At 41.6% G+C, this 15,692-nt stretch overlaps 1 protein-coding gene across 1 annotated transcript in view; it reads right to left on the reverse strand.

Moving 5' to 3' along the window:
* Nucleotides 1-15,692, reverse strand: part of sema4c (sema domain, immunoglobulin domain (Ig), transmembrane domain (TM) and short cytoplasmic domain, (semaphorin) 4C) — a 99,162-nt gene that overhangs the window by 22,595 nt on the left and 60,875 nt on the right. The window contains exons 4-8 of the mRNA XM_069701637.1: nucleotides 8,940-9,094; nucleotides 4,427-4,489; nucleotides 1,774-1,872; nucleotides 1,341-1,437; nucleotides 749-868 (exon numbers count right to left, since the gene is read on the reverse strand). Coding sequence (XP_069557738.1) covers nucleotides 749-868; nucleotides 1,341-1,437; nucleotides 1,774-1,872; nucleotides 4,427-4,489; nucleotides 8,940-9,094 — 534 coding nt within the window. The remainder of the gene's footprint in view (nucleotides 1-748; nucleotides 869-1,340; nucleotides 1,438-1,773; nucleotides 1,873-4,426; nucleotides 4,490-8,939; nucleotides 9,095-15,692) is intronic.

Consider the following 15,692-nt stretch of genomic DNA (forward strand, 5'->3'; position numbering starts at 1 on the left):
TTAAACCTTGGCATGCCTGGCAACTAGATTACCGCCACAGTGTTAAGCCAGCAACGCTAACACTACTACTACTACTGCTACTTAAACAGTGTAGCCTGTCATTTTTAAATATTCTAATATATTGGTTATGTCAGAATTAAATAACGTTAATTATTTATTTGTATTTGCAATACGAGAACAAAGCTGCCTCTTGTTTCCACGTCTTCGACATGCAGCTTTTAGCTTCACTCTTTTAGCATTATGCCAAGTGTAAAGACATTAAACCCTTTTATACGGTTAATTTTTTTAAACAAGCGAGCTGAAAAGATTTAAACGGAAGGAGGAGAGGGAGACCAGCTAGCGAGCTACAGCTGATGTAAACCTGCCAGCGACAGTCGTCACTTCAGTCGACAAACTTGACGGCTGTTGGCGGTTTATTTTCTGATCATATATATATTTCTGTTCTGTCGCGCTGATATGCACCAAAGTGTATTTGCTATTCTCATGAAGTTGCTGCTGTAACACAAGAATTTCCTAATTTGGACTCAACAATCCATCCATCCATCCATCCATCCATCCAATAATCACTCAATAATCCATCCATCCACCTATCTATCTATTTATGGGATGGAGGCTAATGGTATTTCTAGAGGCACAAAACGTTTTCTTGAGTTCTCTTTCCATCCACTTTACTTTCTCTTCCCTCCTTTTCTCTGTCAGTTGGCAGCACTACCAGTTCTTTCTTCTTTGTCTTTCACTTTTCACTTACCATTGAGCCAGGCAGGCAAGTATTCACTCTTCATGCTGTAGTGCTGTTGGCCCAGATTCCTCAGAATGACTGGCTCCGTACCCAGGAAGTTGTTGAGTGTTGCTGAATACAGCTCCTTATCTGTACCAACAAAAAGCAAGCTTTGGTTTAATTCAGTTTTTTTTTTTTTTTTGTACTGGCTTACAATGACAGAGGGTCAGTGGTTCAGCGGGGAGACACAAAAAAAAAAAAAAAAGGATGGAGAATGGGTTCAATGAAGCCGTCCACAATGAAGTAAATGCAGTATGCAAAGTTGTATTGGACTTCTGGACACTCAGCGCAATCGTACGGCTGCAAAAACAGATGGGAAATTCTGCAGCAGCAGTTTGTGGAGATTTGATGGACACTTTATGCTTCTTTAACAGCTGTAAAAACGTGTTCACTCCACCATACAGACTGCTGAGATGGAAAAAAACAGCGGCTGACTGCGTGTTTTCTGTCGGTAATGGTTGTCGGTGGATTTCCAGCTGAGGACTCGTCTTCCCTTTTGGGTTAAAGTGATCCTTTAATGACCGTTAAAAGAATATACGAACAACAGCATATTTATACTCACCCACTATCAGGCCTGTGTGCCCCTTGGCAGGGTCGTACGGGCATTTGCCCTTCCCATCTTCCAGCGCTACAGTGTTGAGGGTAAAATAGTCGGCGTTCTGCAAACACACACACACACACACACACAAAATAAGAAACACAGCTGGTTCGTGGTCAGCATGTATTATGACCCACATGCGAGAGCTTCAAGCTCTGTCTGCCCGTTACAAGGATTTTTCACCCCTCGCCATGTTGTCCTGTCACATCAGTGTCACATATATGCGTACACACACGAGCCTTCACACGTTCGGCCGGCCCCTGCGTGAGATTCTTCCTTTTTCATTGCATTTTATTTTGTCACACGGTGGTCTTTGCCTCAGGTTTAGATGGTACACATCTCAAATTGACACCTGTCAGCGCCGACTCGCCGTCTAGGGAAACGCACGCATACTCACCACGTAAGTGCATTTGGGCTGAAAGGCGAAAGTGCCGCAGGTGTAGAGGTGCGTGTGGTTGTAGCTCTGCAGGAAGCGAATGTAGTTGAAGCACTCGGTCTGTGAAGGGAGCGAGAAGGAATTATTAGAAATGCTGTTGACCTTCTTTTCAAACTGTTTTGTCCTCTGTTGGGTTGAAGCCTATCTTCCAACGTTAAGGACTTTCAGTGTGCTCACACATTCACTCGAATGCTTCACTGCGACTTCTTTTAAATCACCTGCGTAACCTTGACACGAGAGCTTGTTCTTGTGTCGTAAATGTGTGGAATCCGCCTACTTTTATTTTGGCGGGATTGATACCAGTCAACTTGAGCAAACAAGTGTTCAGCGTCCTGTTAAAGGACGCCACGTAACAAACGATGTGGCGACACATTATCTGAATAATCTTTAAGCCGAACAAGAAAGTAACAGATAGTTCCATTCAGAGGATAAGTGTGTAATTAACGTAGTAATTTATGCAGTGATTTATGGGGAAGTGCCCTTTAATGCCTGCACTGTGACGGAGAATGAAGCTCTTTTGAATGGAAATGGAAACAGATGCTCACACATGATGCACAAAGAGGGATGAATTATTCAGCGCATCCAGTTGATGTTTGCCATTGAAGCAGCGGCATAACAATATCTGTATCTCAAGGCTGTAATATGAGCAATGTGATGTTTTAAAATTCAGTTTTACAGCTTCGGCAATCACTGGGAATAATCAGGACGAGACGAGTCGGGCAGACGGGGCGCTTTTCAAACCCGCGACAACTGCAACAATACTTAAAAAAAAAGACTGGTAATCAAATGTAACGAGGGTCATTGTGAACACCATATGCTTATTCTTCTACATTAAGTAAATTCCTGTTACCATATGTAGTCAATGCCAGATACTTGTGTTACTGGATGGAAAGTAGACGGCGGAAAGCAAATTAGGAAGAAGAAACTAAATGTTCTGTGCAACCACTGAACTGTATTTTAAGAAAATTACACGGAAAGAAAAAGAGAAGCCGTCATTTTTCAGAACGTGGAGTATGAATATGCATGAACTTTTAATGACTTTTTCAAATCACCAGAGTGTTGTTTTTATATATATATAAATCCCCACTTATACTAATTTCTCAACATGTATTTTTTACACTCCTTGGAGCCTATTTCAGTTAAAACAGTGCTGCAGCTGCTTCTGCTGCACTGCAGTGAACTATTTCCCCCTTTCTGTTTAAAAACCACATCTGAAGTTACCGTTGAGCATCGAGAGAAGTTTTAGCTCCATCTGCAAACGTTCTGTCTGTTTCTATAAAATATTAAACGAGTCTTCTCGCACATGTACATCATGCAGCCAAAAGCAGTGGGGAAGCTCTCGCTGAGAAGAAAGTGCGGAGCTGGCTGGGAGAATTTCGCTAGCTGTGTTTACAAATGTACCATAACTGATGGTGAGAGCTGGAGGATGCTCAATCACAAAGAGTTCTTCCTCTGTTGGGTAGCATCATAAAATATGTGGAAAAAAAAAAAAGAAAGCAGAATACTTGTGAGATTTGTTACTTTTTTTTCATGCTGTCGCTTCGCCGACTGATACATCATTTGTACGTCACTATCGTAAGCAAATGCGCAAAATAAAAGTATTAGTTTCTTCCTCAGAGTTAAATGAGAAGATTGATACAACTAGCAGCTGGTTAGCTTAGCTTAGCATGAAGACTTGATTCAGGGAGGGCGGAGGGGGAGGACAGTTAGCCTGCCACCTCCTATAAGCTCAGTAAATTAACCCGTCATAATGTGTAATTTGTTTACATACAAAATCCAAAAAGTAACGAGAAGATTAGAAAGGACAGACCACGGCTCAGACTAAAAGTCCACTTTTCTATCTAATGCAATTCCACAACTGCAGCCAATAAGTCTGGATATATTTACACTTGTGGTGGTGTTCAGGTTCCCGGCTGCTCCATGATGACTCCTCTCTGTATGAAGTCTGACCAAAGACGTGTGTGTCCCAGAGGATTGCAGGTAAGGCAGATTTTGATATGGAGTCACTGCAGCTCTGGAATCTTTTGTCACTGTTGAACTTTACCGCCATCGACTGATGGACGCTGTTTAGGAGGTCAAATGCTCTAAATGTTAATGCTCTTCCTTGACCCACGGTATACCCTCCCAACTAATAAAATGCCCTTTGGTGGTACAACTATATTGATGTTGCTTAATATTATGATGCATACACAAATAGATGAGCTCTGGTTTTCGAAACAATATTGTGAAACTGCGTTTCACTTGTGCTAATACAGGACAATCACCCGTTTTTGTTATATTACATTCTGTCGTATTGTGTCCAACCAAACTCCTCATCACATTCTCCTCTTTTTGCAGCAAGACCTCAGTGGACTTTCCGTTGCCCAAGATAAAACACATCCTTAATCGGACCGCCTGAAAAGTTGCTGATCCGAACATTGTCTGGAAGATGCACTTCGCTGTTTGCTAATGTAATGACTGGAAGGTTTCCAGTTCGAAACCCCCGACCGACTTGACAAACTGTAATTGAGTGAGCAGCGAGGTGAGTAATGTTGCCGTGCTCTTAGGAATGATTGTCTCAGAAACCGCTAGGCGGGTAAACCCGGCAACCCGTGTCAGCGGAGATCCACGTTACCTGGTTGTTCTTCCCCTTGGCGACACACTCCCTCTTCTTATCCTGCGGAGCCGGCCAGTCGATCTGCAGAGAAGACGGAGACAGATGTGACATGCTGCAAGAAGGATGCCTGCCTCTCATCCATTAGTAACACATCTGCCGGCATGCTGTGCACCAGCACATATAACACGTACTGTGTACTGCGCAGACTCTAAATAGGAAATGACCATCACCTCATCTGGACTCCGAGACTCATCACAGCAAAGAGCTTAAACTTTCCTTGTTGACATTTTGTTTAACTTAGCCGATGGACTCTGCAACTCTTGACCGCTAGCTGCTGTAACTATAGCAACAACCACAGACGCATGGCACATTTAAAGAAAGTATTTTTTTGCGACCGGAAATGTACTATGTACAGATAACAGGTCCTAACGAAAGTCGATTCGTACGTTTTCATCCGCCGAAGAATTACAAAATGGTTTCAGAGTGGTGAGTTAAAGTGAAGCTGTTCACCCCCGAACTGAAAATACAGTTAAGTCGGTTAAATTGGTCGCCGGACGGAGCTGCAGAGACCCGGGTTCATTTCTTAAACACGCTGTGAGCAGGAGCTAGGTAGGAAACTGTGATGTCCTTACTGCAGAAAAACCCTCTCATGATTATACCATTGTTTAAAGGATCAAAGACAGACTGAAAAGACTTTTCTATTATACACTTGTAAAAAGTAGGACTGCAGCTGCAGGCTTTTATACTCCAAAAGGGACAATTCTTTCCCCTGAAACAGGCGGTGGGAAGGAAATAAAAAAAGAAAAGCGCACATTCATTCACACTTTATGTGTCCATACTTTGCTCAACCAATGACCTTTGGTATTTATATCATTTTCAGTTGCTACTTTTTTTTTTTTTTCCTCTAAAGGACTGTGCTTAACACATGCCTGAACTTTGCTCTGCGGACAGAGACCCAAAGTATGAAGTGTGTTTACTGAGAGGTTTCCACACCATTAGAAATAATTATACCGACCATTACAGGCGGAGAGCGGCAGTAAATTCAAAATTAAACCGATTTACTCGACTGGATTTAAACCAACAGCAATCAAGCAATGGACTGTTGCCATATAATGTACTGGTAGATAAACTGTGCTTTAAAAAATCTGAATGGAAATTTACGTATTACAATAGTGTTGCAGAGAGACAAAAAAAAAAATGATGCACCTGTTTTTTTTTTGTCAAAATGACCAATATTTATACAGATCCATGAAACACAAGAGGATAATTGCATTTTACATGTATGCAGAATAAGTCCTGTGTTTACTGGAGATATGATGGAGTTATCGTAAAGATTTGATGACTAAATGAATCATTAGGGTCCGCGGTTGTGACATATCACCTGCGGGATCTGTGGTTTTAGTTTTTAAAGAAAGAGCGGCTAAAACCAAGCACGTTGTTATTTCTAAGGGATTCTCCTTCGCCACTGGTTTGTGGCCGCAGTAGTAGCAGCTCTCAGCGCTGATGAATAACGGCCTACAAAGACGCATCTGCCAAAATAAATGCCCACTACATCACATTAATGCACTGCACTAATAATAAGCAACAGCTCTTCGGCATATTTTTCAACTCTCCTCGCATTAGTGTCGTTAGATACATCTTACGTGTCTTTGGGTGACAAATAGACTGCATGGAAGTGAGTAGAGCTCGACTGAAAACGAAGCGGAGGCATTTATTTTTGGGAAGGACCCGAGCGCTGTTACCTGGCCACTTGGTTTCGGCCTTCGGAGAAGCGCGTGCAGATCTGTGATGCTTTAGCACAAATAACGCAGCTCACGCTTTGGCCGTTAGTGGATGTTATTTAAAAAGAAAAAAAAAAAAAGGACATCGCCATTTGCAAATAACTCAAAATGCTGGTTGAACTTTGTGGCACAGGGACGAGTCATAGTTTGAATATATTGAATTTAATATCATTTGAAGTTTGCAATGTGATTAGCTATTTAAATTCAGATTGCAACAACAGTGCCTGGGAGTTCTTTTTAAAAGTCTGGAACAAGGTGTACCCGCGTGTCAGCGCTGCAAATTTTATATATGAGAATTAATAAAGGAAATAATGGAAAGCAATCGGCAGTCGTCATGGGGGAAAGAACACAGCTAAATAATGCAGACCAAAGCACTTCCAACACAAACGGAGAGGGGGAGGGGGGGGAGCTGCTCATCTCCAGGAAGTCTTAAAACCCCCCCGGGAGGAACATCGGTAGAAAATATCCAGGGCGAACGACGACAAGACGTGAAAGTAATGAAGAAAGACGACGAGTGAGACGGGAGGCGAAGAAATGAAAAGGAGGAGGGGTGAGAGTGATGGGCAGATGGTGGCAGAGGAGCTGGACCGTTCCCTCGTCCGCACTTAAGTCATTTTTCTGTGTTGGCTGCTTCCCTGTACATCGCACGCTGGGGGCTGACAACAGGTGTCCTTATCATTACTGTAAGACTCATAACCCTCACTCAAAGCCGCCGGTGGCTGAGCCGTGTGTGACAGTGTGTGTGTGTGTGTGTGTGTGTGTGCGTCTAATAACTGCTCATTACGGCGGTAAATCAGATAACAATTCCCAAACCGCTATGGGCTGCTCACTACACCCTGCATTGCATCGCTGTAATCGTATTGATTGCGATACGGACCAATTATTGAAGGAGCGAAGCAAAAAAAACCAAAAAACGACTGAGTCTCCGAGGATTGAGCTGCTGTGTATTGTGTAAGCGTATTGGGTCGAGTCAAGGGTATTTATAGAGCTGCTTTTAAGAAACAGGTTTGGCACAGAGTGCTTCACAGAAAAACATGATCCACAAATTAAAAACAAGGACTATATAAAAAACAACAACAACAACAACAAAAAAAAACACAAAAAACAACCCTGATTGAATAAGTGCTTCATAAGCTGTGAGAAACAGGGCCAAAGCCTGTTCAAGTGTACAGTAGGAGCAAGTACATGTGAGCGAGTGTGCACACCCACACATTCACAGTGGATATGTTTGTGCTGATAGAAGTGAAATATTGGAGCCAATAGCTGCACGCATTATGATCCTAATATCTGGCAGCTTACTCCCTCCATTACTGTTCCAGGCTTTTAGCAACAGATAGCATAAATAACTTCCAAGTAAAGTAATAACTTGGCAAAACGCCTGAAAACATCTGTCCAAAATAAATTAAAGCTGATATACTGTAAACATCTTTTTCCCTGATTAAATAGGATTAGGTTTATTTGTGACAATATCAGTATGAAAATGGCATTTGGTTGTTTTTGAAGCGAGCTGTGCGGATTTTTATGGCTTAACTCAATTGAAGGATTACATCTATTGAGTCAAACTGAATGCAGTAAAAGCCTATGTGAGAGGTCTGAAAAAAATAAATATTGTTGGTAAAATAATGAAAATGGAGTACAAAAAGATGTATTCTTTTACTTTAATTTACAATATTTCAATTGGTTAAAAAAACAAAACAGCAGAAACCTCGTGTCATAAAACAAAACCAGTCAGCACATTTTATGTTAATCATCCATGTAATGTACCGCGTATCGCCGTAGCAACGCTGTTAAGAAGCTGGTCGCAAAAGCTAGTTAGCAGGCTAATGTTATTGAAAACAATAATAGTAAAAAAATGTTAAACATTTCTTTAAAGCCTAAAGAAAAAAAAAAAAGCATGTTTACCAACCAAAAAGAAAGCCTGAGTCTGCTTCTGAAATTGTGACATTTTGGAATATCAGGGCTTTTATAGCTAACAGCAACAATTCATACTTTATTATATTGAGAACAGTTTAACAACTTTTGAGAAAACTTTGCAATTTTCTTGACAACTTTGACAATATTCGCTTCTACAGCGCCTAAGAAAAGAAATCAGAAAATAATTACAAAAGACCCGACATCTAGTTGCACTCGGTCGACTTTGCTATTGTACAATCATGTTCTTTGATTATCTGCCAGGATGAATAAAATCTTTTTTTTTTGTCTGCGTGTGTTCTCAAATGTACTTGAATCCAAAAGAAAAAAACAACTGTCTTTTTCTAGAATTTAATAGGCAGCAAAAACATGTGTCAGAGGAAGAGATGATGTTTCCTCTCCTGCTTATCCAAGCTGAATGTCTGTAATATTTAAAAGACTTTTGTATAATAATTCTATCACAATTGATATCGTAATTGAATTTGGTGTGTTTAAATGAAGCATTTGAAATGCGTGTTTATCTCCCCGGTGCTCCGGTAACCGAGCCCTGTGGAGGAAGCTTTTTGTTCCTGAACTGTCCATCATGGAGCCATGTGATATTAACTCTTATGTGTTATCATTTAATTTGCTGCATTTCTACGAAAAAGCCTTTCAGACTCGGTGGGTGTTTGCAGTGACAGCTCGTCAGCCAGTAATTATTTTTCTTGAGATCCTTCCTTGTCTGTACTGAACTCTAATCCAACATTTGGTGGTGGAGTGTGTGTGTGTGTGTGTGTGTGTGTGTGTGTGTGTGTGTGTGTGTGTGTGTGTGTGTGTGTGTGCGTGCGCGTGCGTGTTACCTGTGGCCGCAGCTGTCTGCTGATGTCGTTGGGGTCCAGGGCGAACAAGACCTCCCGCGCTCCGACGTACAAAACCCTCTCGTGGTCGGACAGAGTCAGCATGCTGTAGTTGAACACTCCCTGAACGCTGAACCTCGCCATGCTGTCCAACACATCTGGATGGAGACACACGGACACGGACATCGTTACGACGCACCTACCGCGAACACGCGGCTGCAAAATATCCCGGCATTCCTTTCAGCCGATTTGCTGACAGAATAAAACATTTTTTTTTTTTGCGCTCGGGTTGATTCACACCGCCGAGGCCTCGCCCACTCAACACACTCCCATACGTTGGTGTCATCGACATGATGCATCTCTCCCACACCTCGACTTCGTCTTGTATCGCACAACTTTTGCAAGCCAGCGAATGTGCTCGTGAACTTCAGCCATCTAAGTTTTCCGTCGACAACACCTGTTGTGATTTATCTGTTTCCCGCATTCGATCACAGTTTTTTTTAAATTTTATTTTAAACGAAGACCGTGGGTGGCGTGAAAGCTGTCGCTCTGGCAAAACGACACAGAATTGACCGCTGACTCAGCAGTTCCTTTCCGTCATGATAGAAGTTTGAAATTCGGGAGTCTGTCGGAGCAAGCCCCCTAGTGGCCCTCATCGGTATTGCACTTTGAGTCACTTCCACATTGGCTTCACTTTGAAGAACTACCTCCATTTTTCCACACCGTCTGTGGTTTAAACATGAATGTTTTGCCAGCAAAGTGTCTGTTTTCCAGTTCAACATCCCATTGAACTGACTAACATTCAATTTGACCCCATTCACACGCCGGCTGTGTACTCAGATACCGCAGCGCATTTACAACAATCCACAATTTATGGATTAAGTTTACAGGAAAAGTCATAAAATATCAACACAGGGTAACTGAAATTAGGTGGTGAAAGAAAAAAAAAAAAAAAAAAGCATCACCATTTAAAACTCTCACGGTTATAACTCACCAGGTCCTAATGAGTTTGTAGAAACTACCCACGGTATCTCGCATTAGGATCTGTTGTTAATTACTCCTGTGGGATGCAGCGTTGCACGGAAAGCTTCCCAAGATCTGTATACACTTTAAGAACCCGGAGCAGAAGCCAGCTTTCGGGGCGAGTCTGATAAGTTCCAGATCTGCACGTCAGAAGTGCGATAAGGTGGTCGTCTATTTGGAAAAGCTGTGCAAATAAACAAGAGGCGACGATGCTTCCTCAAACCAGCCCTGGTTTTGATGAAGAGTGCAGCGGTGTTCAGCCAGCAGTTATAAATCTAACAGCACACATTTCTAACTCTTTTTAAAAGTAGTAGAATACTAATGAATACCAGACGATATCGCCACCATGGTGTAGGACTGCGAGAGTGCACAAGCTGCAGAATCAATGTTTTTTTTTTTTTTTATCCATAAAACAAACTGACAGCTTCAATCGGCCGCTGCTTCTCTAATGAGAGTTTTAGAAGTCAGTAACATCGAGCCAGACGCCGAGACGTTTGTATTCATACACTTGTTCAATATGAGTTCCATTAAGACCGGTAATTCTTAAATTGAGAAAATCGACTGATCTTGTGTTGGAAAACAAATTAAAATGCGTTTTGCTTTAATTCAACACAACTTTTAGGTCAGAGATTGTTACAAGACTTTGGTGCATTAAGAAGACTCATTAATATATGAATAAGGAGCAGCTTTAAATCCAGGCACCTATACAACAACAACAACACGGGGATTTAGAGTTGGACCGAGCTGCATTACTGCAAATAGAAAAATGAGATCCAAGTGACAACGTGGGCAGAATGCAGAGAGCATAAGAATGCTCATAAATGCACACTAATAACGGGTGTAAGTCTGCGTGGGTGATTAGCTTGTTAGATTGTTCATTATCTAGCCTTCACATCCAGATGCAGATTGCATTTTAATACGAGGCTTAAATGAAGCTTTTTTTTACTCTGATTAGGGGATCACTGCGAGAATTAACGGAATATTAGCGTGCTTGTCAACCCAGTTATAGATCCTTTGTCATCCAATGGCTGAGTTGATGTGACTTATCCCGAGATTGTATTACTCGTTTAAGGATTGCCTATATTTTCGGGGTTGTTTCTCTTTTTTTTTTGCTGCTCACGCGCCGACACAAAAATTCAAAAAAAGATTATGACAAAATCACAAAATGTTTTCACCATCTGCGGGGAAAAAACTTGCGGCGACTTTTTTTCATCACAATTTAAAAAGAGATGGTTTTGCTGCTCACTTTTTCTCTCTCTATCTCACTCTCACTCTCACTCTCTCTCTCACACACACACACACACACACACACACACACACACACACACACACACACACACACACACACACACACACACACACACACACACACACACACACACACACACACACACACACACACACACACACAACCATTCAAATCCCCTGACGAGCATAAAGACAAACTAGTGGTGCAGAGCCGAGGAGAAAGCTAGACAGAAGACAGGAGGAAAGAGGAAAAAGGATGGTGTTTAGTTTTCATTATCCACAATCTTGTTGCCGGTGTCACCTTTTTCCGCCTCCCCTCTCTCACTTTATCTGGGCTGATAGAGTGTGTGCGAAACGAGAGGCGACGACAGCCCGCGTTGCACATAATGTGATCTCATGAACTGAATATTTGTTTTTTTTCAATGTTGTTTTCTACACCATGAATCTATATATATATATATATATATATATATATATATACCCCCCCCTCTGACTGAAAATAGCAGCTGAAATCCGGGGAGGGAAGGAACTGGTGTGATTTATGGTGTGACTAACGGCTCATGTGATGCCGTGGCCTAGTTGGAACTAAATAGACTTATATGCACGAAGAATCCTGTTTTTGGTGAAGGTGCTGTGTGTGTATCTGTGTGTGTATCTGTGTGTGTGTGTGTGTGTGTGTGTGTGTGTGTGTGTGTGTGTGTGTGTGTGTGTGTGTGTGTGTGTGTGTGTGTGTGTGCAAGCTGGTAAAGAGGATGTAAAACATTTTCAGCCCTTTTATAAACGGCTGAGGTAAAAAGGCACCATATAAGTGCAGTCAATTTACCAATTATGCCATTAAAGTTCAAGGTTTTCTTCACTTTTCTCTTTTACAGCCACTTAATACAAAATATTAGCCGTTTGATTTAAAGCCACCTCTTGGAAGGTGCTTTTGTTGCTGTAAATATATGAGTGTATATTTCTTACGACAAAAACAACAGTTTACAGCTGAATTTCATGCCATACAAATGCATTGGCCATTTTACAAGAAAGGTTGCACCAAAATAGAAAGAAAAACAAGCTTGATCTTTCAGCTGAAAAACAACCAAAAGTGTTCAGAATAAATGAAAGTAAGAAGATTTCCGTTGGCATGACAACGGTGCAAACTCTCACTTTGTGACATGGTTGGAAGTTGTACAGCAAGTCAATTTGTGGACCTTTTTTTTTTTTCTCGCACAAACGCGAATTCTGACTTTATAACTTGACCAACAAGATTTTTGGTAAACTAAAGCTCAGACTCCGGGCTTCTGCAAAATAGGCGCTCATTAAGAGATATTTATTTACCTACAAATTTTAATATGCAAAAGTTATTCAGCCTAAAGCTCAATTCTTGTAAGCTTTCTTTCTTTTTTCTATGTTTTTGTTGCTTTAAATACGAACAAATCTCTTTTTACGCCTACAGAAAAGAAAAACTCTGCTTTCATCAGTGTAGTGACAATCTTTGGCCAAAGGTGGCACCAAAATCAAGCAGTACATCTCACGCTTCCAGGCCTGTGGCATATTTCAACAAGGTAAATATTTAATGTTACATATGGCCGGATTATTTATGTAACTTTTTGTCCCCATTTAGATTTTTTTCCCCCCCCTGTTATCGATGTATCATTGTCTGGCAAGGCTGCAAAAAACTGGAGCATAAACATTTTCCATTCAACATTATTAAGCTGGCAGAAGTTATCAGGCATGATCGACGGCACTGTGATAACCGCTGCACACACCTGACGCAAAAATACCTCGAAAACCTGACAGATTGTAATCAGCAGCTCTTAGGTATGATGAGTTTGTGACCCTTGTGGAAGGAAAAACTCCTTTTTGACAGGAAGAAACCTGATGAAGTCATCTGCAATAAGAGCACAGCAGATATAACGTTTCCATAATTGGTATTTGGCCATTTTTATACAGAAAGCAATCCAATATACAAAAATTGTTCTGCTTGCAAAGTGTAAAAAACCCCCAGAAAAAAGCCCTTCGGTCACTGAAACCCTGAAAATCTGGACAAGTTTAGGGTCCAAAAAAACAACAACCCAAGCGGCGACATGTTTTGAGAGGACCGGGGAGGATGGAAGGAGAGAGATAGACGAGAGCAGGGAGTAAGTAACCAAAGGAAGGAGGGAGGATAAGTACTGAAGTCAGCTTATTATCTGGAGAGCAGCGGCGTATAAACATCGGAGGGTATGTGCGGATGAGCGAGCTACATTTGAGTGAGTGGAGAGAGCGAAGGAGAGAGAGAGAGAGAGAGAGAGAGAGAGAGAGAGAGAGAGAGAGAGAGAGAGAGAGAGAGAGAGAGAGGCGTCGTCCTCAGGGGAGATCTGAGCACATCTGCTGTGTTCCACACAGCCGGGCAAAAAAACTCCAGAGCTGACACGCCGTACTGCTGAGCAACACACACACACACACACACACACACACACACACACACACACACACACACACACACACACACACACACACACACACACACACACACACACACACACACACACACACACACACACACACACACACGCAGAGTCCTGAATAGTTCTCCAGGCTCAGTGACTTCAACATCTCTTCACCAGCAGAAGGAAAGTTTTGCTCCGAGTGGCTTGTTTGAAGTGATCAGCGGCTCTGTCATTAAGAGGAGATACGGGCGGAGGCACTTACCATATGCCGCCACACTGTGGCAGCCCTGAGGCTACCTGCTGTGTGTGTGTGTGTGTGTGTGTGTGTGTGTGAGGTTGTAACCTGCGTGAGGGTGGGCTTGTCTGAATAACAGACAAAAGACTGTCCACAGCTGTGGCTCGTCTGTGTTTGTGTGGAGATTAAAAAGTGTTTGTTGAAAGACTGTGTGCGAGTTCAGATCTACTAAAACAGACTTTGTACTCATAAAACATTTAATTTAAAGGAAAAAAAAAAACAAAAGCAACCCTTTGGTCTGATTACTGATTGAGTAGAAAAACAAAAAATAACAAATCGAGGAGTCCAAAACACAAAGGATGAACATCTAACCTTTGGTAATGCAGCTCACAATCAGCCCTGACTTCTGAATACTACTTAAAGCTTCAAACTCGGAGTATTTTAGGATTTTTTTTTTTTCCCGTCGTTTTAAGGCCCTGCTGAGTGTGTGTATGTCTAAGGGTGGTTTGGGTTAAATTACAAGGCCTTTGATGCTCTGAATACAACAGAGGAGAAGGGAGAATATAAATAAAAGAGCGCGAATGAGGAACAGAGGGCAAACATAAGGGGAGGCGTAATGAGTCCGGCAGATGATGGAAGAAAAAAAAAAAAAAACAAAGAAAAAAAGGGAGAACATAGAAAAGGCCGAATGAAAGGGAGAATTCATAACATGGGCCGCTCAGAGGGCCCGACAGAGCTCAGCACCACCGGCAACACAGATGATCAGAGATCACTGCACTGAAAACCCACTGCTCTGGCTCTGTGTGTGTGTGTGAGTGTTTGCCTTTAAATGGTTGAGGAGTTGTAATAAAAAAAAATAAAACAATATTAAAAAAAAAAAAAGACAGAGAGACTGTGAGAGGCATTTGAGACCTGTATGTTTGTGGGTAAACACATACTTTCATACAGAGATACATACAAGATGACTTAAAAGAAGAGGGAAATAAAAATAGCTTACCATCATTTCAGATCAGATTTTTTTGATTTGATACACTGAAAGCTTTCATATTAGCGTCAAATTGATTTGTAAAATATGAACATAATTCCGGTGGCTATTGAAAGAGCCTGAAGTTAAACCTGCGTGAGTGTCATTTGAGGATTTGCGTCCATCAGGAAGTTGGAAAACTGACTGCCACGATGTCACGATAGATGACATCCGGACTTTTTCCACTATTAAGAAATACTAAGAAACAGTTCAATTACTTTTCCACCTTCTACTGATAGATATCTTTCACCCATCGGTTCGGATGAGCTGATACGACGCATTCATTATTAATAAGCAATGAAAACTAATGGAAATCCAGACTCCAAAATGAAACACGCAGAGCAGCCGAAAGGTAAAATTAACACCTTAAAACAGGCGTTTCTTCCTCAGAAATTCTCGTTCAAAACTATCCATCAACTTCCCGAAAAGAGTTATTTTTTTTCTTGGGATTTTTAAGTGTTCAAGGCACAAAACACGTTTTCTGCCACACGTGTAAGCACGTCTCATGGTGACATCACTGAGAAGCTGATGAGAAAGGATTTCTGAGCTGCGTAGTTTGGGTCATTTACATCCGCAAAGAGCTGAAACACGATTGAGTAATCAATTCAAGTGAACCCGTAGCATCTTTCAGTCAAATACACATGACCGTTTTACATTACAGCATTTAAAACCGCTGTTGGTGTATTCAAATGTTCCCAGCAACACACATGAGTATAACACAAAGCAGAGTACAGTCAGTGTGTCCCTGAATGCACCATGAATTTCACACAGCTCCTATACACAGACCCTGCGGTGTCGTGCAACAATAATGC

This window comes from Brachyistius frenatus, unplaced genomic scaffold, assembly GCF_029030835.1.
Source record: "Brachyistius frenatus isolate BFR_SWC_R1_liver_20210118 unplaced genomic scaffold, ASM2903083v1 Contig_37, whole genome shotgun sequence".
Taxonomy (NCBI): domain Eukaryota; kingdom Metazoa; phylum Chordata; class Actinopteri; family Embiotocidae; genus Brachyistius; species Brachyistius frenatus.